This window comes from Pongo pygmaeus, chromosome 1 (assembly GCF_028885625.2).
Source record: "Pongo pygmaeus isolate AG05252 chromosome 1, NHGRI_mPonPyg2-v2.0_pri, whole genome shotgun sequence".
In the NCBI taxonomy this organism is placed as follows: domain Eukaryota; kingdom Metazoa; phylum Chordata; class Mammalia; order Primates; family Hominidae; genus Pongo; species Pongo pygmaeus.
This window is the reverse complement of record NC_072373.2, coordinates 82069470-82094989: the sequence shown is the minus strand read 5'-3', so window position 1 is coordinate 82094989 and position 25520 is coordinate 82069470. Positions and strand designations below refer to the sequence as shown.

Genomic DNA, 25520 nt, shown 5'->3' with positions numbered 1-25520 from the left:
AGCTTTGAAGCCAGGCATCAACTTCTCCTCTCTAGCTGTGAAAGTCCTAAATGGCATCTACTTCTGATAGAAGGCTGTTTCATCTGCATTGGAAATCTGTCGTTTAGTGTAGCCACTTTGATCAATTATCTTAGCTAGATCTTCTGGATAACTTGCTGCAGCTTCCACATCAGGACTTGCTGCTTTACCTTGTACTTTTATGTTATAGAAAGACAGCTTCTTTCCTTAAACTGCATGAACCAACCTCTGTTAGCTGCAGACTTTTATTCTACAGCTCCCTTACCTCTATCAGTTTTCATAGCTTTAAAGAGATTTAGGGCCTTGCTCTGGGTTAGGCTTTAGCTTAAGGGAATGTGATGACTGGTTTGATCTTCCTTCTAGGCCACTCAGACTATTTCCATATCAGCAATAAGGCTGTTTCATTTTCTTGTCATTCATACGTCCACTGGAGTAGCACTTTTCTAAAAGTTCCTTCCAGAACTTTCCTTTGCATTTACAAATTTGCTGTTTCGTGCAAGAGGCCTAGCTTTTGGCCTGTCTTGGCTTTCAACATGCTTTCCTCACTTAGCTCAATCGTTTCTAGCTTTTGATTTAAAGTGAAAGGCATATGACTCTTCCCTTCACTTGAACACTTAGAGACCATTGTAGGGTTATTAACTGGCCTAATTTCAATATTATTGTTGTGTCTCAAGAAATTGGAAGGCTCGAGAGGGAGAGAGATGGGGAAACAGCTGGTCAGTGAAGCAGTCAGAATACACATAACATTTGTCAATTAAATTCAGAGTCTTATATGGATGCAGTTTGTGGCTCCCCAAAGCAATTACAATAGTAAGAGCAAAGGTCTCTGATCACAGATCACCATAATAGGTAGGATAATGATGAAAAAGTTTGAAATATGAGAATTACTGAAATGTGGCACAAACATAAAATGAGCACATGCTGTTGGAAAAAATAGCACCCATAGTCTTATTCAATGCAGGGTTGCCACTAAATTTGTAAAAAACCACAGTATCTGTGAAATTCAATGAAGCAAAGTGCAATAAAATAAAGTACTATGTTTCAATTCTTTTGGGTAGTTCTCCTGTATACCCAAGAGAATTGAAACATGTTCCTACAGAAACTCGTACATATGCTCAATTCAGCATTATTCATAATAGCCAATAAGTGGAATAAGTTTATTCGTCAACCAGTTGACGAATGGATGAACAGAATAGGGTATCTTGCTAAAATGGGGTATTATGAAAAATGAAGTACTGATACCTGCTACAATATGAATAAACCTTGAAAACATAATGCTAAGTGAAAGAAACCAAACACAAAAGGCCGTGTATTGTATGATTATTTATATGAAATGTTTAGAAAAGGCATACACAGAGACAGGAAGTAGATTAGTGGTTGCCAGGAGCTGAGCAGAGGGATGAGTGGGGAGTGGCTGATGATGGTTTGTTTCTGGGATGATGAAAACGGTCTGGAATTATACAATGATGATGGTTGTACCGCTTTATGAATATACACCACTGAATTGTGTAATTTAAAATTATGAATATTATGGTATATGAATTATATTTCAATACAAAAATGTTTAAAATGGATCAGATGTGGTGGCTCATGCCTGTAATCCCAACACTTTGGGAGGCCGAAGTGGGAGGATTGCTTGAGGCCAGGAGTTCAAGACCAACCTGGGCAACATAGCCAGACTCCATCTCTAAAAAAATTTTTAAAACTTAGCTGGTTGTGGTGGCACGTGCACCAACTACTTAGGAAGCTGTGGCTGGAGATGATATTAGCTCTGGAGTTGGAGGTTACAGTGAGCTAGGATGGGACCACTGCAATCCAGTCTGGACAAGAGTTTGAGACCCTGCCTGGAAAAAAAAAGTTAAAAATGTAAACATTAAAGGGAACGGTCAAAAGTGATAGGTGCCATAAACATGTCAAATAAGCTCTGAAAGATGCTGTTTGAGTTGGCAATTGATTATTGATCATATTATTTAACATTTTTTATAATTGATTAATGAACTTGGCAATTGATCATTCACTGGTGACTGGTGAGAATGAAGTTAGTGGAAAGATACGAAATCAATGGAAAGATTGACTGCAGTGGATTGAAGGAGGAGTGGTAGATTGAATATAGAATTTTCTCAAGAAGCTTGAGTAAAGTGATAGCAAGAGAAAGGACTGTAGCTGTAAAACTGAGATTTTATGAAGTTGAAATATTGTTTTTTTTTCTTAAAAATGATAAGAACCTTTAGCATGTTGTGGCAAAGAGCCAAGAGAGAGAAAATGGATGTAGGTATAGAAAAGAGAGAATAATTGGTCAAGCAAACTCAAGGAGTTGAAGGAATGAAATAAAAAGTACAGATGGAGAAATTAGGCTTAAATAGAATAAATGATACACCCTTCAAGAAAGGCTGGAAGGAGTTAGAAAGTTGTAGATGTAAATTTAATTTATAGAATTCAGCTGAAGAAAATGATGTTATTTTTATTTTCTCTGAAGTAGGAGGAAAAATTGTTAGAGGGCAAGAATGAGGGCAGCAGGATGGAATAGATAGCCTGAGGCAAGTCATAAAGGGTTGGAATAGATTCTGTTTGGGAACCGAAGAGTAAATTGTCAATAATAAGTAAAAATAATGATGGTTCCCATTGTTAATTAGGTATGTGGGTAATTTAACTAGACTATATTTATCATCACAATAGAAAACTAAGGCTCAAGATGGTTAAAAATATCTTCCTTTTGTCAGCTGGAAGGTGATACAGGTGGGATTAGAAGTCACATATACATGATTTCAAAGTTGCATCCAGACTCTTTAGGTTGAAGATTTTAGATATAGGCTGTCAACATCAGTGGATATTTATCCTCAGAATGAGTGCTTTAAAAGACTCACACTTATACCAGTGTCTTTCATATTTTCATGTAGATCTAATTTGCATACTCAAGAAGTAGGGAGATGGAAATAAATAGACATAAAGTATGCTTTAAGAGTTGAGAGTAGATGAGTTTTAGACTTACATAGAATTTACCTGTTCTTATTTTTTAGTTGCGACAACCACCAGTTAAGCGTTTGAGACTTCGTGGTGATTGGTCAGATACTGGACCCAGAGCGAGGCCGGAGAGTGAACGAGAACGAGATGGTAACTATACTTTGGTCAGCTTTTCTTTGTATATGGTATTTTAAAATTAATATTTTAACTTCCAGTTTCTTCACTATTATAAATGATTCTGTAATGAACATTCTTATACATATAGGTATACTTATGCAAATATATCTTAGGATAAATTCTTAGAAGTAGAATGGCTGAGTCACTGGATAAGTACCTTTTAATTTTGGTAGTTGTTATCAAATTACTCTCCAAAAAAGATGTGCTTATTTACATTCCCACTGAAAGTATAAGAGTGCCCATTACCCCATAGTACATTGGGTGTTGTCAGACTTCACAGTTTTTGCCTTTCTATTAAATATTAAGAGAAATGAAAACTCAGCCCAAGGGTTTTATATTAGCACATAAAATGTTTTCTATCAAGTGCCTTTGATAAAGCATAAGAATCTACCGTGGGAGCTTTAAGATAGCACACTGGAAAATAGAATTAATCTATGAATTATAATTCTATATAATTATGTTTTATTAAATTGGTCTGTAACTAAAATCTTACTATAATGACTTCTGAAACATCTCTTGTGATCAAAAGCGTATTCCCCAATATGAGCTACATTATATAAAGGCAATAAAGTGTAAAAGAAACTCTGATTTCACAGAAAATGTAAGAAGAACCGATTTTCATTTTAAATTATAAGACTATAGAATAGAGTTGTCACATTTTGAATTTGACATTACACTTTTAATTTGAAAATGCCCTTGGAAAAACTTGTTTACTTGCAAGAGGAAAAGGAGTGAGGGAGGAGACAAAATACTTTCTGGTTCTAGTTAATTTCAAATATCTGGAATTTGCTTACAGTAAATGATGTTGAAAATAAATTGACTTTAAGGAAACTTCATGCAAAAACATAAGGCTATTTTGTGTCTGTACTTGATTATAATGCTTTCGGGAGAGGGAAAACCTTTCTTTTAATCTGTTAAACTTAGAATTCATGAGCCTTTCTTGGCTGGGTACTCTTAGAACTAAAAATTTAGGTTGAGATAGGAGGTGGGAGGTTTAGAGGTACCTAAGAATAGGCAAAGATGAAGGAGAGGTGAGCCCTGTTCTCAAGAAACTTTACCATACACATGGAAAGTCACTGATATAAACAATTACTATAAAATGTGATGAAAGCTCTAATAGATTTATATACATTCATACAATTTATTTAGGAAATTTGATTTTTAAAAAAATGCTTTCATTTTAAAGCCCTTCAAATCTAGGTTTTTGTATTAATGAAAGATTCTGACAGATTACTAAACTCACTGATAAGACCTATATTGTAATAGGAGAGCAGAGTCCCAATGTGTCATTGATGCAGAGAATGTCTGATATGTTATCAAGATGGTTCGAAGAAGCAAGTGAGGTTGCACAAAGCAATAGAGGACGAGGAAGATCTCGACCTAGAGGTAATTTTTGATATTAATTAAAGTCAGCAGAAAGCTGACAAAAACTACTTATTGAAGCCAGTTTTTATTTATATCATGTAAATTATACCATGTTTTACATCTGTAATAGTCACAAGGTTCTTATTGTGTGGTGTGATGTAGTAGAGAATAAAAGGTATTGGATATAATTTGTCCCTTCTGGTGCCATTGGACCTAGTGCATATCTTTTGCTTTTCTCAAAGTAAAGTAAAAGAATCTGAGGTTTCCTATTTTAAGCCTTTTTTTAATGTGCTCTGAGAGTGGAAATATATAAAATTCTGTGTATAAACAAGTTTTATGTAATTGGAAAGATTGATTGCTTTAACAAGAATATGTTGTAGATAAATTTTTACCCCTCTTGACTGGCCTATTTTGTCAAATGGGCCTAATCACGAGTGGTTATTATCACTGAAATTATATATTTGTGTGTGTAAATATAAATGTATTTTCTGAGCACATCTGTTTAGAGTTGTTGGTTTTAGAAAATATTTAAAATTTGAATTTGCATTAACGTGTGTTTTGAAGGTGGAACAAGTCAATCAGATATTTCAACTCTTCCTACGGTCCCATCAAGTCCTGATTTGGAAGTGAGTGAAACTGCAATGGAAGTAGATACTCCAGCTGAACAATTTCTTCAGCCTTCTACATCCTCTACAATGTCAGCTCAGGCTCATTCGACATCATCTCCCACAGAAAGCCCTCATTCTACTCCTTTGCTATCTTCTCCAGACAGTGAACAAAGGCAGTCTGTTGAGGCATCTGGACACCACACACATCATCAGTCTGGTGAGGATATTCCTCTCTAAGTATGCTGTGATTCATCTAATGATTTTTGATAATGAAAATTTCTTTACTGGCTATTTTGAAAGATACTAAATCACATCAACTTCTTGTTGGAATAAATGATCAAAATGACATGTAATATATGGTTATGTAACTTAAACACAAAAATTAATTATGTCTTACTTGCATGAATTTTAACAAATAGCAGGAATCTTCAATTTATATAAAACAATTATTTTAAAAGTACAAGTACCAAAAGATAGTGTTTTGACATGGTTTAGTGTGCCTGACTTAAATATTATTTTATAGATTATTAGAGACCAAAATATCTTTCTAGATTTATTTGGTTTTATGTCTATATTAAAGTGATTATGAAAATATCAGTATTAGTTTCACTTTGCTTATATTCTTGATTATTTTCCCTCAAATAACGCAGTACTTTTAATATACTCTCTATGGTGGATTTGATATGGTCTTTTGTCAACAACATATAATTTACCAAAAAATTTATTTCTCTAGTATTTACATGAAAAAGAATTATTTTACCAAATGCTTATCTTCTTCATACTTGATGCTAGTGAAAATAACCTCTACATTCTGTTAAAATGCTATTTTTTTCTCAGTATTATAAGTCTTTATGGTCAACTTTTTTCCCCTAACTATGGAATGTGCTAGTATTTATAATAGTAATTTTCAACATATGTATCTCCAGTTTACTTGGCACTTTAAACTATATACATGTAATTATAAAAACCAATAAGATATTTATTCATAGTTCTCTTTGGTTCTTCTAAGGAAGAATTTTACTCAATAGAGAGCCAGAATTATTAGCAACTAGAAATATAGCTGGCAGGCCTAAGCTGAAACCTATAAAAAAATTTCTAACAGCTTAGCTGCCAAGCTGTCACTTTATTCTTACATCTCTGGAAACTGATGCCAGATTACCAAATATGGGATGTTTTAATTTAAGCACTCTTTTATCAGTATATACCACTTTTAGTAATTCATTTTCAGTTTCTATGGGAATAAAAGCCAGAGTCAGTTACATAACTGTTAACACTGTATACATTTTATCCATAATAATAAGCTAAAGCTGAGCTACAGAATCAAGGTTTTCACACTCAGTTGACATAGCATTTTAATTTATGGAAAAATAAAATATTTTGGAAGATTTGGGAATTAAAAGCAGAAGTAGTTAAAAGTTTGTTTTGCAAAACAGGTAAAATTGGGAAAAGCAAGAATTTTTAAAGTGATATTCTTGAACATATTGATCAATTATAAGTTTTTAGGAAAACTTAGCAAGAAGAGTCTAGCTTACATTCAACTTCCACTGAATGTCAACTAATTCTAGTTGTTTCTTAAACATATTTATGAGTAAAGTATTTGGAACTTTATTTTTTAAAGCTATTTAATGCATTTTAATTACTGCATTTCAAATTGCTAAATTCCTTTCAATATTTAATGTAAGTATTAAATGCGACAATCATTTGAATTATTGAAGAAGAAAAAATATTTTTGGTGGTCATGTGATGATTGTTGAAACATTACGCAGTACTTTTACTCATAAATTATTTATAGGAAGTAAGGAAATATTTTTAACTGGGAGATTATTGAGAGAATTTTGGTTGACTAAGCTATAGGTAATTAGAATATTTCCATGTTACCAAGACGGTATCACTACTGAGAAAAATGATTTGGTGTTAGATGTAACATCTGAAGGTTATGACTGTAGTTGTTCTGATAACAGCTTTTTCATTATTCTGGAGTTCAACGTTTCAGGAGTAAGGACTTAATTTGTTTCTGTTTTTGTTTTTTGTCCAGTCTCTTTTGCATTTGCCATAGCCTAAGTCCAAATGTGTTTGTGAATATTGGGAATTGTCCATTGGGTGAATGTAGTAGATGGAAATGTCAGCTTAGGACCATGATTTCTATTATTTCCCTGCATAGAGATAGAGAAAATGATAAAGTATGCTTCTGTCTATGCTTGCCTTGCTGTGGATACCTTTTTATGTAAATGTTTATCCCTTTACATGTCCTCCGTCATTTTTGCTGATACCAAAGAAAGGGACAATGGGAATATGAAAATTTGCTATGCTCCATCTCTGGTTGAACCTAATTGTCTGCCTTCTCTTAGTCTACAGTGGAATCACTGAATGATAGTGAAGAGAGTTATGACCACAAATTTCAATGGGTGCTCAACACTGTGCCTCAGAGCAGCCTCACACTGTTGCTCTCCAGCTGTACAAAATGACTATTTTACACCTTCATGTCTCTCAAACTTTAACACTCCCCTTCATCCCCACCCCACTTGCAGATTCTAACCTTTCATTCACAATGAAAAGAAAAGTACTCACTTTCCTACTATCAATAATTTCCCAGCTTTCCAACATCTGTACTCACATTGTGATAGAAGCAGAAACACATTTTGGAAGAAATGTGTCTGCTCCTATCAAAAGCTAGTCAATGTAGTTGCTATCCCTTTCCAGCTTCTCAAAGATTTTTCCCCTTCTCTTGCATTATCATTGCCTTTTTTTGCCAAATTGTTTCTTTGGGCCTTAACATGCTCTTATTATCTCCTTTCTTTAAAAATTTTCTCTTAATTATCTCACATTTGCCTTCAGCTATTGCCTTATTTCTCTGCTGCTTTCGTAAGGAGAATTCTCAGAAGAGTTGTTGATAGATGCTGTCTCCATTTTCTTGCCATCCTTCATTTATTTATTAACCAACCCCCATCTGCTTTGCAACCCCCTTTTCCTCTGAAACTTTTAATCAAAGTCGCTAGTGACATTCACCAGTTTAAAGGATATTTCTCTGTTAGTACCTTACTAGATTTTTCGACCCGGTTGCATTTAACATAGGCTGTCACTCCTTCTTGAAACACTTTCCTTTCTTGGCATCTATGATATCATATTTGCCTATTTACTCTTACTAATTCTGGTGGGTTTTCAGTAACTGTTGTTCGTGTTTCTTGTTCTATCTCCTTCTGAATATTATAATCAACCCCCTTAGTTTTGGCTCTCTTCTCTTCTCTTTACATACACTCTTTCTCTGGGTGATTGTGTCAGTTCCCCATAGCTTTTAATATCTCCCGTAAATTGATGACTCACAAATATATATATCAGCAATCTGATCTTCTACCCTGAATTCGAGACCCTTATGTCTGATGTCTGACTGCTATTTTGACAGTATGTTTTTGTTATTGTTGTACATCTTTTTTTTTTTTTAAAGACAGTCTCACTCTGTTGCCCAGGCTGGAGTGCAGTGCACAATCTCAGGTCACTGCAGCCTCTGCCTCCTGGGTTCAAGCAATTCTCCTGCCTCAGCCTCCCAAGTAGCTGGGATTACAGGTTCCTGCCACCACACCCAGCAAATTTTTGTATTTTTAGTAGAGATGGGGTTTCCCCATGTTGGTCAGGTTGGTCTTGAACTCCTAACCTCAAGCAATCCACCCGCCTCGGCCTCCTAAAATGCTGGGATTACAGGCATGAGCCACTGCACCCGGCCTATTATTGTATGTCATAAATTTACATGTTCAGACTAAAACTTAATGCAGCCTCCTACCCTTCCTGTTCCCTAATTGGCTCCCTCTTGGTCCATTTGCTTATTTGAATAACCTGTGAGTTATTCTTGATTCCTTCCTTTCCCTCAAGTCCCATGCCAACTCATCAGCAAGTTCTTTTGCTCCTGTATCTAAACTATAACCTAGGTCTTTTCATCTCACCATTATTTCTTGTCTCCTAATTAATCTCCCTGTACCTACTGTTGTTCCGTTATAATGTATTCTCCATGCCGGAGCCAGAATGAGTATTTTAACATGTTAAATCAGATTATATAACTTTGCTGTTTAAATCCCTTCAGAAGTTCCTAATTGCATTTAGAAATACAACTACAAAAGAAAAAAAAATCAAACTCCTTACTGTGGACGTATAAGAACTTATATGGCCTGCCCTTCCTTGTCTCTCTAGCCTCATCTCATTCCATTTTCTCAGTACTTGATTGTTACACTCTAGATGTACTACTGGTTTCTTTCAGTTATCAAAGAATTTCCGTGCCAAATTCTGCCCTGCCCTGCCCCGCCCCACCCTGCCCCCACTCCCTCCCCTCCCCCCTCCCTTCCTCCCACTTGCTTGCTTTCTCTCTCTTTCTCTCTGTTTTCTTTCTTTTCTTCCTTTTCTTTTCTCCTTCCTTCCTTTCTTTCTTTTTTTTCTTTTTAGACAGAGTCTTGCACTGTTGCCCAGGCTGGAGTGCAGTGGCGTGATCTCGGCTCACTGCAAGCTCTGCCTCCTGGGTTCACGCCATTCTCCTGCCTCAGCCTCCCAAGTAGCTGGGACTACAGGCGCCCGCCACCATGCCCGGCTAATTTTTTGTACTTTTAGTAGAGACGGGGTTTCATCGTGTTAGCCAGGATGGTCTCAATCTCCTGACCTTGTGATCCACCCTCCTCGGCCTCCCAAAGTGCTGGGATTACAGGCTTGAGCCACCGTGCCCTGCCATTTTCTTTTCTTTCTTTTCTTTTCTTTTCTTTTCTTTTCTTTTCTTTTCTCTCTTCTCTTCTCTTCTCTTCTCATCTCCTTTCTCTCTCTCTCTCCCTCCCTCCCTCCCTCCCTTCCTCCCTCCTTCCTTCCCTTCCTCCTTCCCTCCCTCCCTCCCTCCCTTCCTTCCTTCCTTCCTTCCCTCCCTCTTTCCTCCCTCCGTTCTTTCCTTCTCCTCTTTCTCCTTTTTCTCCTTTCTCATCTTTGTCTCTTTCCTGTCTTTTCTTTTCTTTCCTTCTTTCCTTCTTACACTTTGTTCTTAGTGTTATTCTCTGTATGCTTGGGAAGCCCTTGTCCTGGCTTATTACTTGGCCAACTTCCTTTTCCTTGAGTCTCAACTCAAATACCATATAAGACAAGTCTTTCATAACTACCCTAGGTAAAGTCCTCTTTCCTTTTTCTTCTTGCTGAAATTTTATTCTCTTTTATATAACCCTGTTTATTTTGTGAAAAGCAATTATAAAAGTTTATACTTTTTTTCACTTCTGATTGATTGTTTATAACATTTCTTTTACTATAATAAGCTCTCATGAAGACAGGATATTGTCTATCTTGTTGTCTCTGAGTAAGCATCCTTTTTCCCCAACAATATTCACCCTGTAAAGATACAATCAAAAGTATGATGAGACATTTTGTTATCTTTAAGCTGATATAGACTAGATAGGGTATATTTAGCTTTATTTTAGTCTTTAGATTATACTTTTAGCCCCAGTCATTTACTCTGGCTGTTTCCATTAAGTTTCCAAAATTTGGTAACACCTGGAAGAGAGATGCTGTGATTAGCTGTCTAACCATTTATCATTTTGGATCCATTGTTTGCCTTTGACTGTCTAGACCACGTAGGACTGAGTAGATAATTTTTCTTTAGGTTGTTCTGAAGACATTTTAAGGTAACTTACAGAAATACTTTAAAAATTGTGTGATTTTATATGTATATATCTGTTTGTCCTTTTTCACTCATATATATATGGGTGAATATGGGTATGAAAATAATTAATTGAAGCAGTGAGTGAGTTGAATATGCAAAATGAATGCCCTGAAGAATGGTAAATCTAGAGGGGTCACAGTGTTGGCTTTGGAGTTTTGTAGCTAAATTAGGAAGGTAAGTAGACTGAAATGGAATTTAAAATCAGTTGATAGATTTTTTTTTTTGCTTTACCCTTTGTATTCTTGAATTTTATTTTAATTCATATGTCAGACCATTTGAAACCATGTTCTATATACCTCGCCCAGAATTTGAAGACATTTTGATTTTTATATATCTTCTTTTCTTGAACATTTAACAAAAGACTGCTTTTTAAAACGTGATTATAAAATTATCTATTTAAAAATGAGAAAGATACGACCATGAGCTAAAACTGTATAGGTTAAAATGAAATCTTCATAATTTTATTTATAAAAAATATTTCAAAATAACTATGAATATTTTCTTCTCTTCTCAGTAAGGCCTATCAGACATCTCTTTCAGTTATTTCTTAAGTTAATCCTGGAAATGTTTTCATTTAGTTCATGATTTGTAAATTATTCTCATGTTAAGAATCTTTTCATAATGAAAGAGTATTAAAATGAGGCATTTTTCCAAGTGTGCTATTTAATTTTTTTCTTTGGTTTCATTTTAACCTATTTAAAGAATATGATTTAGAGAAGGTGGTAACTTTGAATTGGATGGGGATATCAGTATATATAAAATTCACTTTAGGGCTCATATTGAGAAGTGAATCACTTAAAGCTTCCCTGCCCTGTGTTTTTAATTAAATAGACTACTCAGACCATCAGAATTTTTTTTTTTTTTTTTTTTTTTGAGATGGAGTCTTGCTCTGTCACCAGGCTGGAGTGCAGTGGCGCGACCTTGGCTCACTGCAACCTCTGCCCCCCGGGTTCAAGTGATTCCCCTGCCTCCGCCTCCTGAGTAACTGGGACTACAGGTGCATGCCACCATGCCCGGCTAATTTTTTTTGTATTTTAGTGGAGATGGGATTTCACCATGTTGGCCAGGATGGTCTTGATCTCCTGATCTCGTGATCCACCCGCCTCGGCCTCCCAAAATGCTGGGATTATAGGCGTGAGCCACTGCGCCCGACCCAGAATTTTTTAAAGATAGTATATGATGTGGTCTGTGTGTGGATTCTTGCTTATTTAGTCATAAACAGGAATTACAAATTTATTTTGGCCTATGTAGAATTATTATAACTAAATTGAACTCTGCAGAAAAATTGCTGGAGAAGAACTGTGTTGTGCACCATATCAAAGCAAACCTTTCAAAGCCCCAAATCCAAATTATAGCTTCCTTAAATGGGATAAAAGGTCTAGTCTAGTCTAGTCAGATAGATATAGGCCATTTATAGGTTAGAAACAAGGGGAGAGGCCAGGTGTGGTAGCTCATGCCTGTAATCCCAGCACTTTGGGAGGCCAAGGTGCGTGGATTACCTGAGGTCAGGAGTTTGAGACCAGCCTGGACAACATGGTGAAACTCCATTTCTACCAAAGTAAATTTGTTGTGTGTGGTGGCACGTGCCTGTAATCCCAGCTACTTGGGAGGCTGAGGCAGGAGAACTGCATGAACCCAGTAGGCAGAGATTGCAGTGAGCCAAGATCACTCCACTGCACTCCAGCCTGGGCGACAGAGTGAGCCTCTGTCTCAGAAAAAAAAAAAAGAAAGAAAGAAACAAGTGGAAATATTAGGTTGATGGCCATTTTTGGGGAAACCAAAGAAGAGAACAGAGAAACATGGAGGTCAGTGAAGAAGTGACCAGTCCTAGGAGAAAAAGTGCACAAGGATCATTACCAGGACAAGAAATGAGTTGGGACTAGAAGACAGATTTATAGCAGGCAGATAAAGTGCCACCAAATTAGATATAAAAATGATCCAGAGTCCAGGACAAAAATACTGTATGTATTGTAGAGGCAGGATGTGAGGTTAGAACCAAGTGGACCTTTGTTGTGTCAACTGTAGCTGTTTTTGTTGTTCTTCTGTCTCAGTGGAATTAAGTCATAAGGAGAATAACCTGTAATCTTTCAGAAGAAAACAAGAATAGGGTTTGTAGTTTGAGGAGATGACAAAGTACAATTTTCCTGTAGCAGTTTATAATACCTTGTTGAATGTTTGTCATCATTGTTTTTAAAATTCAACCCAAGGTATTTATTGTGTTCAATTTTCAGTTTGGCTCATGTTGACAAAAGCTAATTCTCCAAGCATTTATCTACATTTACAAATTATGTATGTTTGTGTATATCTTTTTAAAGGATGTAATATGTGTGTATGTTAACTGCTTTAAAATTTCAAGCTGCTAGCAGAACTGTTATTTAGTCTGGTATGTCTGGTTGAATTTTTTAATTCAATACTTGCTTTTCCTAGTTAACAGCTATGTGGTGACTTCTCTTCTGAGCCTGATTTTGTTTTTAATCCAAGGAGAAAAAAGCCACCATACAAGCAGCTTTCAAAGCAGATAAATTCTTATTTAAAAAGCACTGGAAATATTGAATAAATGGTTCATAAGATTATCACAACTAAATCTTGATTTTTTTCAAGTTTTAGAGCATCACTACATGTACTGAGATCTTGCTGTTTGCCACTTCACCAAGTGGGTTCTGGGATGGAGATTTATGTCTTCATAAAACATTTGGTAACTCAATAGAGAGGGTTGACACTCCAATGAAATTGATGGTATTTTTCTGCTTTTTTAGCAAAATTTGACATATATGGCCTCTCTCTTGTAGATTTCTTTTGAAGTGTGAAGTGACAAACTTTATGGCTGTATAATAATGCTTTATTTTATATTGCTAAAAGCATTACTATTATGCTGACTGTAAATAAGGTGTCTGTACATACCTGAAAAGAAAGCAGTGTGCCACTGAGCATCACCATTTGTTTGTCAATGAATACTATCCTATTGGTACTGGATCATTTTCTAGGAAGAACTAACAGTGAGTGAGTATGATATTATGAGTTATTAAATCTTAACTACCAATTGGGTAATTGAATAAAATGCTTTATAAATAGAAACCATCGTAACAAGAAATTAGTACCTGGCATTATTGATTTCTGAAACAGTAAACCAAATTTTTTACTCTTAGTATCTGGAGAGGCTGAAAGTTTATTTGCTAGTTTGTGTAATTTCATGCTAGTGTCAGAAATTCTCTATGCTGCTACCACCAAATCTAACTGTTGACATCTCTGTGCATATTTTCTGCCTCCCTTTGATTATAATTAGTGAGGTTTTTATGCACCTATTCAAAACCAATTCCTCCTCTGATACACTGGAACTTATCTCCTTTGGTTTACTCAGGGACATCATTCCTGTGGTTTTCCGCTTTTTTTAAGCATCGTCTTTCTCTCTCCTTCAGTTAAACATTCTCCATCAGAATACAGACGTGTATATTAGCTCCCAAACTAAAACCACAGACTTCTCTTGATGATGATGATTATTATTTTTTGGTGGGTCTTCCTGTTGCCCAGGCTGGAGTGCAATGGTGCAGTCGTGGCTTACTGCAGCCTAGACCTCCCTGGCTCAAGCGATCCTCCTTCCTCAGCTTCCCGAGGGGCCACAAGTGTGCATCACCATGCCTGGCTAATTTTGATTTTTTGTGGAAACAGGATCTCACTGTGTTGCCCAGGCTGGTTTCAAACTCCTGAGCTCAAAGTGATCCTCTCGCCTTGGTCTCTCAAAGTACTAGGATTACAGGTGTGAGCTACGGTGCCCTTCCTGCCTTCCCTTGATTCTTTATAACCCTGACAATGATTATCCAATTTATCTGTTCTCCACTAATAGCAAGAGTTGTACAAAGAATATATATACTTTGTGTCTCTACTTCATCACCTCCCCTTTCTCTTAAACCTGCTGCTATCAGATTTTGGTCCTTATTATTTAACTAAAATAGCTCTTGTTGAGGTCATGAATGACTTCCATCATACAAAATCCAGTGATTAGCCCTTAGTATCTTTTTTAGTATACTAGCAGCATTTGACACAACTGCTTACTCCATCCTTTTTGACACAATTTCACGACTTAGCCTGCAGAGCTCTGATCATTCAGTTCTCCAGCTCTCTCTCTCTGGCTTTTCCTTCTTACTCTTTCTAGAGGTTCTTTTTCCTCTTAAACATTTGACTGCCTCAAGATTCAGTTCTTAGACCTCTTCTGTGCCATCCCTTACTCTGTAGGGGGCTTAAAATGACATCCAAATTTATATCTCTGAATTGTAGACTTTTATATTCAGTCCCTACCTAATTTCTCCACTTGGATGTCTATTCATTCTTTCCCCCAACACTACTTGTTCCTCCATTGTTCCCTACCGTAATAAATGGTTACTTGTTTTTCCTGTTACCTAGGCCAAAAACTTTGGGATCACTCTGCATCCAAACTATCAGCAAATTCTACTGCTTTTACCTTTAAAATGTATTGCACATTCCTATATGCTTTCCCCCTGAGTATTTGCACTTGCTCTTTTCTCCACCTGGAACACTCTTCCTCCAGGTATCCATGTGGTTTACACGCTTATTTCCTTGAGGTGTTTGTTCCAGTGGTGCCTTATGAGAGAAGCTTTCCTGAGTTGCCATATATAAAATAACCCTTGCCCTGCCATCACTATTCACTATCCCCTTTACCTTACCCTGCCAATTTAATTCATAGCAGTTATCCCCACGTGACACAAACACATATGTTCAACATCATGTGTGCCCGTGTATTCGCAAATGTCTGTTTTTCTCGCAGAACATTAACTCCACAAGAATAAGGACTGTTTTGTTCAATATTTTATCCCTAGAGCCTAAAACAATGCCTCATACATAGAAGATATTCAGTAAATATCTCTTTGCAGAATTTAATGTTATTTTTCTGCTTTTCATCTGTGATCACTTCAGATAAAGGTTAAGAAAATATTATGTAAATATTTTTGAACTTAAAAGAAAAAATTTTTTAAAATGACAATTCTAACGTGAAATATTTAGCTGAAGAATATATAACTTTCACTTTTTTGAGCCCTTCTCAATAAATTCTGAGTTGTTTCTAAATGCATAAGTTTTTATCATTTTAATTGAATTTTGTTATTTGATTGAAATTAACGAAGCAGCTTAAATTTTTGTGTATAAATCAGATGAGTTAACTGATTTTTTTCAATTTTTGTTTCTTTCCTAGTATCATTTTGTTGTATGTTCATTTTGAAATCTTTTGCTTATGGAGGACTTTTTATTTCCATTTGGTTTAATTACTTAAATATTCCTAGAGAAATATATGTATCTAATTCATGATAGTTAAATAGAAGCATTTGGTTGTGTATATATGGTTTGTCTCATAATTTAATGACCAGTAATTTTATTATCAGTAATTTGTTTATAGTATTCCTCTGTGAGACATATGTTTTGTTTATATCCTTCTTCTTTTTTAATGTATAATCAAATTCTTATTATTTTCTATTTTATTACTGTCTTTTCACCTTTCTTTTCCTATTTGTGTCAGAATTTTTAAGGGGCCCTGAGATAGCTTTGCTTCGTAAACGCCTGCAACAACTGAGGCTTAAAAAGGCTGAGCAGCAGAGGCAGCAAGAGCTAGCTGCACATACCCAGCAACAGCCTTCCACTTCTGATCAGTCTTCTCATGAGGGCTCTTCACAGGACCCTCATGCTTCAGGTTATTAATGTCAAGTGTCCTTAAGCAGCTGATAGAATTGTTTTTTAATACTGCTACTGTGTAATAAGGTGCTTCCCTTTTCCCATTCAAAAAGAGAGCTAATGCGCTTGCAGCTTACCCGTCCCTTCCTTGCATATGGTAGTATTCAACATCACGTGTTAGGGGGACAGATTGGCAGCAGCATCTGCCAGAGAGATGAATATAAAATAATCAATTTTAAAAGTTGTAATATATTTGGAGAGGGGCAAATATTTATTACTTTTAGAGCTGATGACCTCTTTTTGAATAATTAGTGAATTTAGAGCCTGCATTGATCTTTCTATTGAAAGTTCGCATATGCTGAAATGAATCTATGCTTTATGGCTCCTAGCTCTTCTTCTTCTTCCTCTTTGAATGTTAGCCAATATTCCTAAAACCTAGTAATGCTAGATTTTAGAATTATAGTATTATTTGGCCATACTAGCATGCTGACTAAATTATTTCCTTCTGTCATTATTTGAAAATTTTCAATATTTGCTTTCTTATTCCTCGATACGTAATCAACTTTCTGATATGTAGGGCAGCAAAAGTACTCCACAGTCTCATGTTCTTATTATGCTATAAAACTGTGATAACATAGTAAAAATTGTCACTCTTTTTTTCTCAATGAGTGTTTTAATGCCCTGTCATCTTATGACCAGAAAGTTCATGATGCTCAATAAACATTTGTTAAAATAATTAATGAAAGATATATTAATAGCGCAAAATAATTTGTCAACTTAATTATTTCAAGATGGGTAATAGATACTGTAAATCCTATAGTATTATATAAATATTATAGTAGGTGTAATAAGTTATTTAGGAACAGAATGTCTAGGTTCTCATACTAATCAGTTCATAATGCTTTGTTTGATATGCTTTCTTCTGCTACCCTAAAGAGTGATGAGTTTGGGCTTTGAGAGTTCTAATTTGATTATTTGGAACTAATTTATATATTGGTAGAATTGGACAACCTCCACTTTATAAATATCTGTTCTAGTAAGTGCTGTGGTAACAAAAGTACATTTTATATGTGGTAAAATTAAATAAATTTAAGTCATTGTAATATAGATATGGTGTTTGGGATAAATCATAAACTTGATTTTTAATTCAATGTTATATTAATAGAGGGAGTGTCAGGCAGAGGCCTCTGATTTTTTTTTTCCTATGGGGAAATATTTTCCTATACTTTAACAATTAACCAGAAAATTTGACCAGATTACAGTGGCATTTAATAATAAAACATTTTTGGGTTTTTTTTGCTGTATATAAACCTCTAGCAAACATGTTTTGAAGGTTAAAAAATCATGAAACCTAAAAGTCAATAAAAAGAAAAATAAAATGTCCCTACATATATAATTATTTTTAAAATACTAAAATTTAGCAGATTACAAACTTAGTATTGAAATGATCTTGAGTATAAAACAAAACTGTCTAACAGGAAAGAAGTATACATTGTAGATGTTGGAAAAATATTTTGAGATTCACTAATCTTTTGTAACTAGTTCACGAGTTTGAATTGAAGCAAGCTCTTTTTAGAATCAGAAAGCTTTAGAGTGAATGTATGGTTTCTGTGAAGTAAGATGCTGTCTTTCCAACTCCAAGTGTTTTCTAATTAAATATCTAGTTTGGCAACAATAGAAATTAAATTTATGAAATTCAACAGGAGGGTAGGTTTTAATTGAATAACAATTATAAAACTTTATCTTATACATAATAATTAAATGCAGTTTTGTGTATGGACATTAATTGATTAATTCTTTTATGATAGATGTTACTACTATCTACCCATACAGAAAGCACCAAAGTTAGCCTCCTAGATTTTAATTTATTAATAATAGAAGAATGTGCATTTCTCATATGTAAGAAGCATATTTTTCCTTTATACTTTGGTATCTTTAGAGTATCAATTAGTGGTGATAGTGTCAGTAAAACATATTTCTGTTGTCTTCTCACCTATTTAAGTGTTTTAGCTATAAGATGTTCAAAGGAGACATTACTATGATTTGGAAACCAAGAAATTTTAAAAAGTATAGAAAGTTTCTGAATTGCATTGTTTGGCAACCATTTATTCTCTTTTCAAAATATATAGAACTCATGGGAATATTTTGTGAAATCAGTAATACCTAATTCCTGTAGGAAAGTGAGATCAAACCTTGAAACCACTTTGTAGAAATAATCACCTACATTTTTAGCGGGATCAAATGGGAAGGGGCCTGATGCTGGTTTAGGATAATCCCAGATGGAATATTATCTATTTAGTTGCTGATATTTCTTGGCAATTGAAGACTAAAACACCATTCTAAGGCACTAAATGATATCACCTTAGGTTTCAAACTGTTTAAAATGAGCTGTATAAAATAGGTGTTAAAGATGTTAAACAGTGGTTTTTTATTTATTTTTGGTTGTTCACTCTTTCTCATCAGTCTTATGTGGAAATTCCAATAGAAAGTATATAAAAGTAGCACTGTTGGGACTTAAACATGAAACAAGGAGCGACTACCCACCTGCTTGCTCCTCCTGCTACCCCTAAAGCTCCTCTGCTCCCTGAAGCCCAGTTTGAAAATCAGTGCTTTAAAAGAATTTTTGACACCTGTAAATGATAATTCTTTAGAACTAATTTCCAAAAATATGGTTTTAAAAAATTAGAATATATCATTTAAAAATATTTTTACTTGTTAGTTTTTTAAAAGTGTATCTTTTCTAGGAAATACACCACAACTCATTTAGGAAGTACACCATAACTTGTTTTCTAGACTTTTAGGAAATATACAGGAACTCATAAAATCCTTAGCAATTTTTTTTAAGCAAAAAGAAATGAATTTGCCTTTATCACATCAGTGCCTGGGAATTAGATTGGCTGAACTCTTGTCCCTGGCTTTATGACTAGATGACCTTGGGCAGGTCATTTGACTGCTTTATGCCTCAGTTTCCCAATTATTGATTTATTTAGATAGTGTAGCTTGCTGTAATTTACAGAGACCATGTAAGGATGGGTTAAGACAATACAGTATATATAAAGTTATCTACCTGAGGAGAGCAGTACACATGATAATGTACTCTCTTTTTTTTTTTTTTTTTTGAGATGGAGTCTCACACTGTCGCCAAAGCTGGAGTACAGTGGTGCTATCTTGGCTCACTGCAACCTCCACCTCCTGGGTTCAAGTGATTCTCTTGCCTTAGCCTCCCAAGTAGCTGGGAATTACAGGCACATGCCACTATGCCTGTCTAATTTTTTGTATTTTTAGTAGAGATGGGATTTCACTGTGTCAGCCAAGATGGTCTTGATCTCCTGACCTTGTGATCCACCCACCTCAGCCTCCCAAAGTGCTGGGATTACAGGTGTGAACCACCATGCCCAGCCAATAATGTACTATCTTAATTGTAGTATGTTGTTTACTACTTAAAAATGTCCTCATTATAAAGGCCCCATAAGGTTGATAGCATTCAGGGTTCTGAATGAGCTATATGTACATTTATCAGATGGATGCCCTAAACAGGTATGACAGAGGCATTCAGCATATGGCTGATTTTAAGCCCAACTCTTTTTTTCCATTTCAGGTCCCCTGAAGTCATGGGTTGCTGGCTCCTGCTCAGAGTGACAGCACCCTGTGGAGTCTGCTGGTACTGACCTAACCACCACAGAGCCCCACTGGAGCATGGAGCCAGCCTAGAGAGGGTCAGGTAGGAACTGTTTTTTCACTTTATGGCACGGTTTTACCAATTGGAAAAAAGTAATTTTTATACCCCAAAAGGGTATAAAACATTGGTGATTATTTTTGAAAAAGGGCTTTTCAAAACTGAGCCATATTGGAAAAAATCAGCACTTACCCGATCCTGTGCAAGCAGGCTCTAAACAACACCAGATTTCCCACAGTGTCCATAATGACAGTCACATGGCAGCACTTCTCAGATGGATGCATTGGATCTATGTGTTTGATGTTTATAAATAGTTAATAAATTAGATATGATATTAGTCTAGTTCTGCCAGCAGTCCTTAACTACGTTGAATGACAGAGTCCAAAGCAAAACAGCGATGAGTCTTTTAGAAGTTTAAACATAATAATACGCTCCAGATGTTTCAGAACAGCTTTGTACCATATTTTTCATTCAATACCATATGTCTGAAAAATAGGCAAGTAATGATAACATTAAATGACCCATTCCTATGTGCTGTCTGAATATTTTACATGGATTATCTAATTACATCTTCAGAAGAACATTATGTAGTAGATATTGTGATTATCCTCATTTTACAGATGGAGAAACTGAGACTTAGACAAGTTAAATAACTTGCCCAGGGTTACAATATTACTGGGTAGAAAAACCACATTTGAACCGAGGAAGTGTGGCTGAAGAATCTTAGTGATTTACCTGTTAGACTATAATTGTCATTTTTTCTACAATTGAGATAATTCTGGTGTCAAGGGGCTAAAGAATTTTCTGAAGACCAAACCACACATTTTTTGGAAATACACAGTAATTGACCATGAGATATGCTGAGCTTAGTACTGAGTGAGCTTTTGCTTAAAGTGTATCTTTACCTTAAAAAAAAATTACAATTCTAAACACTTCAAGTAAGCTGACCAACCATATTACATGTTACAATAAACTACCATTGGACCATATATTCAGGTTTTTATTTTGTGATTGTATTCTCTAGAAGGTATTTCCCAGAGAGGTAGAGTAGAATATGCCAGTAACTGAGGCAGTCAGCTTAAACTAGTAATTACTTTTTAAAATATTAGCTATTCTAATGGTTATTATGTTAATATTTGAAAATATTTATGTAAGATAGGAGTTAAAAGTATTGTATTTATGAATGGTGGTTAAAAAAACATGTCACTTAAAATGTTCATATGTTAGGAAAATAATCCTTCCCAAAGGAGTTGTGTGTTCCCAAGATTACAAATAGAATGAAAGCAGTGACCAGGAAGGATTTCTTCATAAAATTAATCTTCAAGATGGGAGGAAGAGCAAATGCCTCAGAAATACACGATATCTATGGCAGACTAAAACCGAAAAGGAAACCCTTTTAGTTTAATACTTCCTGTCTTAACATAGCTTTAATATTTTAAATACTTCAAGAGTTTGAAAATACAGTTTTGTAGAGATGACAGCATTCTAGATCTTTCATTAATAGTTTTTTTCCCGTGACTTATTCTTTCTTAAATTTTATTAAAAATAAGATGTATTTTATCTCAACAAGATTTGTACATTTCATGGTATTTTTTAGAAAAATTAAATGTTTGAAGATAAGATTTCTTGGAGAGTTTATAGTTTTCTTACGGCTCTTAATTATTAAATGAGGGCACAGTGAAATGTATAACAAATCCAAATGGATGAAAAATATTTTTCACAGATTTTTAGGAGAGTTTCCCAATATTTATTTCACTGTGAGCCACATTTTTCTTGTTTTTTTAAAGAGTTTAATTTTTTTTTCTAAAGACCAATTTATCTGTTCTTTAAAAACAACATAGATGGTAGTGTTGAATCCAACTGTGAAATGGATAAATGAGAAGTCATCTTAAGAAAGTAGAGCACGAATAGATTAGGGAAGTGATTGAAATGCTATTGTTCCTACTTTCTTTTTTGTGTACTAAAGATTTAACTGTTCTGATGAAAAAGAGGTGATAAGTAAGGATAAGTAAAAGCTATTATTCAAATAATGATCATGTTTTGTCAAAATCTAGTAAGAGAAAAATACATGAACAAACTGGTGATACCAGAAGATGGAAGATTTAAAGTTGATTCAAATGATACCACTAGCAGGATTCAGACTTTTAAATGTACAAATGCAAGCAATCAAATCCTATAAAATCAATGCGAATCCAGGATATATTGGAAAACTCAGCTATCCAGCTAAGGACAATCTTAAAATACCTACTTTTTGGGAAAAATGCGCCATTATGAGCAGAAACTGGTGTTGGCCAAAAGTATTTTGTTAACATTTGCTAAGAACTAGAGCACAGGATATTAGAAACTGGGAATTATTCTTATTGGTTGGGGAGAGTTGTGCTTATTACCTATGTTTCTCTTTTACTGTAGCCCTACTAGAACACCTATTCCCCAGTGTCTTGCTTAGGTTACTAGATCCCCAGGCTGATAGAGAGTGAGGAGAAGCTTGGGCCTAAAAATGTTGCTAATTATTGTCAGAATCAAGTTTAGAATTAAAACTTACTAACTTCTGATGAGTGCTCTTTCCATTTTATTATGCTGCCTGCCTTAATACCAGTGTTTTTCAAACAGTAGAAACCACTTATAAAATAAGTTCTTACATAGAAACCCAGCATATTAAAAAGATAAGAACAAAGCTGTTCTATTTGAAGCCAAGGTAGAAAGTGTAAAGCCCAGATCATTAAGTCTTCTCTTTGTCTCTCTTTTCCTTTCCCTACCAGGTAACGCTAAAGAAACTTGAGCCTTTACATAGTATAGTTTTAATATGCACAATATACTGTAGAGTTTTTAAAGTCATGCATGTTTCTGTAATGGTAATTACCTCATTGAATATTTTTCTTATAAAACATTTTCTTTGTATAATATCTTGGTGTTAGCTCCTTGTTCAGCCCACAGTACAGCAAACAACATCTCTCAAAGTATAGGGAGCATTTCATTTCATGCTTCAAATCCTCCAAGGCAGGATGAAAACCATCTTAAGGAGCTGGAGAGGGAGTTTGAGAAGGGCAAGGAGTCTTGTATGTAGTGAACTAGATACCTCATTTCTAATATATCTACCTTGCACCTTGTGCCTCTGGTATATGAATTTGATAAAAGGTGTATGCATGGAAATAGAAGAATAGTTTCTCAACTCATTCTCAGAGTTACTAAATGCTTGCCTAGAATAACATATCTTAAGCACATGGCCCTGCTTACTCACTGCTTGGGAATCACACCACAGTACTTACTTCTGTTCCCCAGCCTTATACATTTGTTTCTTAAGCTTAGAGATGATCATGACATTGCTGTGCAGTTTTCTGCTGCTTACTTTTAAGTTGAAATCTCATTTTTGTTTCAGATTCTCCTTCTTCTGTGGTTAACAAACAGCTTGGATCCATGTCACTTGATGAGCAACAGGGTGCGTGCAACAGGAGATGCGCTATGCCCATCCATCCATAGCTTTATTGCAATGCATAAACTAAGCTCTCTCACACCTTTCATAGCATTTCATTTTGATTATGGTCTTATAGTCAGTATTTTGTGGACCAAATTACAGTAGGTGGTAGTGTACATAAAAGGTCTTTTTGGCCTATACAGATTATTTTCTATGTAAGCTAATTGCTCACTTTGGCCCTTGATGCCAACTTTGAACTCTCTCCCTATAACAAAATTATAATGGATATAAACTATATCCGTTTTTTAAATTCTAGGTATCTGTCATAAAATTGTGTAGAACTGTGGGTGTGAGGTTAACACTACCTCATTGCTTATGTGGGAAAAGTTATTTAAACACAGTAATATTCTATATTACTAGATTGCTTTAGTAATGATACTTGGTTTTTATGTCTCACTTATCTAGTAGCCAAATTCCTGATAGTTTTAACTAAAGAATACAGTTACGAACCCAGAGGTAAGCTCAAAAGCTGTCAATCAGAAGCTCCCACTTCCACTTGTACTTTTCAACGTGGGAAAGGTATAGAATCAATCTCCAAGCCTTGAATAGAGCCTGATGAAATAAACAGGTTGCTTACTTATCAGGCTGTATTACTAGCAGATCAAATGCAGCACAGAGAAGGATTAGTAGAGGAAGACATTCTGACATGAAGGGACATCTGAAAAGGCTGGAGATAGGAAGACTATTTAAAAACTAAAAAGGCTATTTAGTGTTAGCGCAAATGTTTTACTATCTCACCTCAGAATTTAATGAAGTATTTTAAATATATTGTGACAAAGTATGATAAGTAATCTTATTAAGTCTTTAAGAATGACTTAACACGATATTCACTTTATCTATTTAAAAAGGCAGATAGCTGGACGTGGTGGCACACGCCTGTAATCCCAGCTACTTGGGAGGCTGGGGTGGGAGGATCGCTTGAACCCAGAAGTTTGAGACCAGCCTGGTCAATATAGCGAGACCCCGTCTCTTAAAAAAAAAAAAAATTAATTAGCTGGGTGTGGTGGTGCATGCTTGTAGTCCCAGCTAATAGGGAGGCTAAGGCAGGAGGATTGCTAGAGCACAGGAGTTCAAGGATCCAGTGAGCTATGATTCTACCACTGCACTCCAGCCTGGGTGACAGAGTGAGACCCCCATCTCTTTAAAAAAAAAAAAAAAAAAAAAAGGCAGTTGATTGCCTTTATATATTTTACAAATGTTCCTTTCAAAAACATTTTTTTTTTAAATTAGCACTAAAGCCAAAAGATTTGGTTGACTGAAAGTTTACATGTTAGATGACTCATATATCAATAGTAATGCAGAAATTAAATATTGCTATAGTACTTATTTGGTGTGAAATAGATGTAATTTAAACTATATTCTTAGAGAAATATTCAGAAACTAATTTTAAAGTGAATTAGAAAACTTCTTTTGTACTTCTGATCTTAAATTATTCCTTATGGGGCCAGGCGCAGTGGCTCACACCTGTATTCCCAGCACTTTTGGAGCCCGAGGCAGGCAGATCACCTGAGGTCAGAAGTTTGAAACCAACCTGGCCAACATGGTGAAACCCTGTCTCTACTAAAAACAAAAATTAGCCGGACGTGGTGGCCAACGCCTGTAATCCCAGCTACTCAGGAGGCTGAGGCAGGAGAATCGCTTGAACCTGGGAGGTGGAGGTTACAGTGAGCCAAGATTGCGCCATTGCACTCCAGCCTGGGCAGCAGCGTGAGACTCTGTATCCAAAAAAAAAAAAAAAATTATTCCTTATGGACCTGAGATGAATTTCTGATCTTAAATTACTCCTTATGGACCTGAGATGACCTGTATTACTATAAGGTTTTCTGCTCTTGAGAAAGAATGAATGAATGAATTGGTCAATTAATTTGCAAACTAAGGAATTAAGCATATTTT

At 35.3% G+C, this 25520-nt stretch overlaps 1 protein-coding gene across 14 annotated transcripts in view; it reads left to right on the top strand.

Annotated features, from left to right (window-relative positions):
• Positions 1-25520, top strand: part of DCAF6 (DDB1 and CUL4 associated factor 6) — a 137898-nt gene that overhangs the window by 62701 nt on the left and 49677 nt on the right. For 7 of the 14 annotated variants that reach the window (XM_063649210.1, XM_054442524.2, XM_054442589.2 and 4 more), the window contains exons 8-11: positions 3036-3129; positions 4423-4542; positions 5086-5346; positions 23532-23591. In XM_063649210.1, coding sequence (XP_063505280.1) covers positions 3036-3129; positions 4423-4542; positions 5086-5346; positions 23532-23591 — 535 coding nt within the window. Of the gene's footprint in view, positions 1-3035; positions 3130-4422; positions 4543-5085; positions 5347-16327; positions 16499-23531; positions 23592-25520 lie in introns of all 14 variants that reach the window. The other 7 variants (XM_063649213.1, XM_054442531.2, XM_054442617.2 and 4 more) reach the window with 2 other exon arrangements.